This window comes from Neophocaena asiaeorientalis, unplaced genomic scaffold (assembly GCF_003031525.2).
Source record: "Neophocaena asiaeorientalis asiaeorientalis breed wild unplaced genomic scaffold, Neophocaena_asiaeorientalis_V1.1 scaffold114, whole genome shotgun sequence".
Taxonomy (NCBI): domain Eukaryota; kingdom Metazoa; phylum Chordata; class Mammalia; order Artiodactyla; family Phocoenidae; genus Neophocaena; species Neophocaena asiaeorientalis.
This window is the reverse complement of record NW_020173116.1, coordinates 7,310,613-7,314,733: the sequence shown is the minus strand read 5'-3', so window position 1 is coordinate 7,314,733 and position 4,121 is coordinate 7,310,613. Positions and strand designations below refer to the sequence as shown.

Sequence of the window (4,121 nt, the reverse complement as noted above, 5' to 3'; positions counted from 1 at the left end):
ACCGCCCGCCCCGCCTCCCTTCCCTCCTCCTGCTCCCGCCTCCAGTCTCCTCCCTACTCCAGCCGCGCTCTCTCTCCTCCCCACTCCCCTGCCGCGGCGGGCTGCCTGCAGACGCGGCTCCCGGCTAGAGCCGGCGGAGCGGAGCGGGCCTCGCCCTCCTTGCCTCCTCCGGGAACCGGCGGCGCGCCCCCTGCCCGGCCGGCCGGGGCCCCGCGCCCCAGGGTGAGTCCAGCAGCCTCCCAGCGGCGGCGCCCAACTTTCCCCCCGTTCCGGGCGGGGCGGGGACGGCAGCGGGACATCTTGGTAAACTTCTCCGGGGCAGACGGTAGGGAGCCCGGGCGCCGGTGCAAGAGGATGTAGGAGGGCGGTGGCCGGCCCCGGGCGTCCCCCGCCCTCTTGGCCCCTTTCGGCCTGGCCATGGGGCTCCAGCACCTTCAGCTCAGCCAGGGGGTCGACACCCTCGTCTAGCCGACCTGGGTGGGAAAGCGCTGTCGCCGGCTGTGCACGCGCTGGGCGAGCAGCGCCCCTTCTGGCCGCGTCCGGCCCCGCCATGGACCACCAGGAGCCCTACTCCGTGCAGGCCACTGCGGCCATCGCGGCGGTCATCACCTTCCTCATCCTCTTCACCATCTTCGGCAACGCGCTGGTCATCTTGGCTGTGCTGACAAGCCACTCTCTGCGAGCCCCGCAGAACCTGTTCCTAGTGTCGCTGGCCGCCGCCGACATCCTGGTGGCCACGCTCATCATCCCTTTCTCACTGGCCAACGAGCTGCTGGGCTACTGGTACTTCTGGCGCACCTGGTGCGAGGTGTACCTGGCGCTCGACGTGCTCTTCTGCACCTCCTCCATCGTACACCTGTGTGCCATCAGCCTGGACCGCTACTGGGCCGTGAGCCGCGCGCTGGAGTACAACTCCAAGCGCACCCCGCGCCGCATCAAATGCGTCATCCTCACCGTGTGGCTCATCGCAGCTGTCATCTCGCTGCCGCCCCTCATCTACAAGGGCGACCCGGCTCCCCAGCCCCGAGGGCGCCCTCAGTGCAAGCTCAACCAAGAGGCCTGGTACATCCTGGCCTCCAGCATTGGATCTTTCTTTGCACCCTGCCTTATCATGATCCTTGTCTACCTGCGGATCTATCTGATCGCCAAGCGCAGCCACTGCAGAGGTCCCAGGGCCAAGGGGGGCCCTGGGAAGGGTGGGTCTAAGCAGCCCCACCCTGTCCCTGGGGAAGTCTCGGCCTCAGCCAGATTGCCAACTGTGGCCTCTCAACTGGCTACTGCTGGAGAGGCCAATGGATGCTCCCAGCCCACTGGGGAGAAGGACGAGGGGGAGACCCCTGAAGACCCTGGGACCCCCGCCTTGCCATCCAGCTGGCCTTCCCGCCCCAGCTCAGGCCAGGGTCAGAAGGAAGGTGTTTGTGGGACATCTCCAGAGGAGGAGGGGGCTGAAGAGGAGGAGGACGGGGTGTGTGAGCCGAAGGCCTCGGCAGCGTCTCCCGCCTCAGCTTGCAGCCCATCCCTGCAGCAACCACAGGGTTCCCGGCTGCTGGCGACCCTACGTGGCCAGGTGCTCCTGGTCAGGGGCAAGGGCACTGCGGGGGGGCAGTGGTGGCGGCGGCGGACGCAGCTGACCCGGGAAAAGCGGTTCACGTTCGTGCTGGCCGTGGTCATCGGCGTCTTCGTGCTCTGCTGGTTCCCCTTCTTCTTCAGCTACAGCCTGGGTGCCATCTGCCCTCAACACTGCAAGGTGCCCCACGGCCTCTTCCAGTTCTTCTTCTGGATCGGCTACTGCAACAGCTCGCTGAACCCTGTCATCTACACCATCTTCAACCAGGACTTTCGTCGTGCCTTCCGAAGGATCCTTTGCCGCAAGTGGACCCAGACGGCCTGGTGAGCCCGCCTGCCCGCTGCCCATGTGGGGTTGGTGCCAGGTGGTGCCAGGGCCACCCTGCTTCTTGCCCCATTGTATGTGACCACCTCCCTAGGGCTTTCTGGTCCCTTCCCTGGTCCTGTAGGCCTCATCCCGGGAACCCCCTCGGAGGGGCAGGGTCTATTTGAAGCCTCCCCTTGCTGGCGTGGCCGTGGGGAGCCATCTTCTCCACGCCCTGCCTGTGCACAGGCAGATGGATGAGGCTTAGACCTTCCTGAATGTAGCTGTGGCCAGGCTCCCTCGCAGAACCCCAGACCCCTGCAAACCTTGAGGACCCTGTGTCTTCTGGTTGATCACTTGCTTGTGGCGTTTTGTATCTTTCTCATCTTCCCCTTGAAAAGAGCAGGAAGCCAGCCTTCCGCTTCTTCCAGGAGGGCCTGCGGCTGAGGAAGAGGCAGAAACGATGATGGGCATCGTGCTGTGTGCCCGTGGTCCCCATTAGACCCTGGGTGGGGGCTTATGGGCTGGCACCATCTTTGGGCCCTTCTTCTCCTTCCCCCTGCTTTTGGAGTTGTAACTCCAGAACTGTGGATCATTTTCCTCACCCGGCGCCCCTCTGGGAGGCTGGTGGGTGCGTGGATGCCTCCTGGGGGGTGGTCTGGGGGTCTGGCCTCTGCCTCCACGGGAGAGCCCTGATCACTAGCGTTCACCACCTGCAAAACCCAGGGCAACAATAGCTTGCCGCCTACTTGCTGCAGGGAGATGAAAGGCTTCGCAGAAAGTTTTGAGCTCCGTGGGGGAACGCGCTAGAGAACCAGAAAATGTGATTATTCGGTGATATAAAAATCCCCCTTTTCTGGGTTTACCACCGCCTGTCTCTCTATAGACTTTTGCTCTGTGCCTGGGGTGTAAATTCCCACCCCAAACTGGAAGTGGGGAGTCGCAGACAGAACCACGATTTCAGTTAAAGGATGTATTCGAGAATGTGTTCTTACGCCTGCCAAGGTTGGAGTTATCACGTTGCGTGACAGCTTCTCGACATTTCACCTGCAACACCAAGAGGGTTTTCATTGGCTTGGACCCCCCCGACGGGGGAGAAGTCTTTTGTCATCAAGCAGGCACATTGTTTCCCCAGGATCGCTAAAGATACCCACCGCGTGGGAATGGTCTGAGATGAGGGCATGTGGTGGGGTGCTGGGGCTAGAGCAGGTGAGAAGGGGCCCCATGGACTCCCAGGGGAGCCTCCCACTGGAGTTCCTGGGCAGGGCTCCAAGCCCCAAATAGATCCCTTTTTTTTTTTTTTTTTTTGTTAAATAGATCCCTTTGATGCCTAACTGATTCCACCCCGGGTGGGTACCGTCTGTCCATCTCAGACCCAGCCACGTTGCTCCACCCCACCGATGGGCCTCCATGGGCCTCTCCCTCCTGGTCCCCTCGCCCACCCCAGAACTGGCACCTGGAACAGTTGAGGGAATGTGGAGGAGGTCTTGCAGTCTTCCCCATGCGAGTACCTGGCTTCACCATTCAGCCGGTGAGCATCCTGTCTTGGGGGCGGGGCTGAGCAGCACAGACGCTGCTGGGCCTGGCTAGACTTGGAGGGACGCTGAGGGAGTTTTCTGGGGTGGAGAGAATGGAGGGGACCAAAGAGGGTCCCTCCTGGGGTGGGAGGCTGTCCAGTTCATTCCCTGGTCTCAGTGTGAGGCCAGTGCATTGCCTCCGGCAGGGCTGGGGAGGCTGGGCCCGGGGGAGGGGCTGGCTTATGACATCTGCTGACTGGTCTTACGTGTGCCCCATGCAACCCCTGCTATCGTTGCCTGTGACTCCCTTGTTGTGATATGCAGGGTTTTTTTTTAAGTCTGAGCTATTTTATCAATAAAGGGATATTTTGTAATAAGCAAGCTGTGTCCTCATTGTCCAAGGGCTGCCAGGAGTAGCTATTCCTCACCTACTTGAGTAGTAGACTCTGGATATGGGCGCCCTCCCAGGGCCAGTTGCCCTTTCCTCCTCTGGGTGCGGCTGGCTGGTACCCACACACCTGCCTGCCTGCTTTGTCCACTCAGCATCCCTTATCCATCATTACAAGTCAGTGGGGGCGAGAGTCGCCAGGGGAGCCTGAGACTGGCTGCCCGGGAAGGGAAGGAAGGGAGGGCATCCCAGAGGAGATGGCCTTTGGGCAGGGTCTTGGGGGAAGATCAGGAGTGTACCAAGAGGGAAGACGGGAAGGTATCCTGGGCAGGAGAAAGCACAGGCA

General features: G+C 61.9%; 1 protein-coding gene across 2 annotated transcripts; it reads left to right on the top strand.

The window, feature by feature from the left end:
• Nucleotides 1-234: 234 nt before the first annotated feature.
• On the top strand, nucleotides 235-3,444 carry ADRA2B (adrenoceptor alpha 2B). 2 transcript variants are annotated; one of them, XM_024743887.1, is made up of 2 exons: nucleotides 235-1,890; nucleotides 3,188-3,444. In XM_024743887.1, coding segments are annotated over exons 1-2 (1,341 nt in total). In that variant the 5' UTR covers nucleotides 235-550; the 3' UTR covers nucleotides 3,189-3,444. The 2 variants fall into 2 exon arrangements, with proteins under 2 accessions (XP_024599655.1, XP_024599654.1); XM_024743886.1 differs by having other exon boundaries at nucleotides 235-3,444.
• Nucleotides 3,445-4,121: the final 677 nt, after the last annotated feature.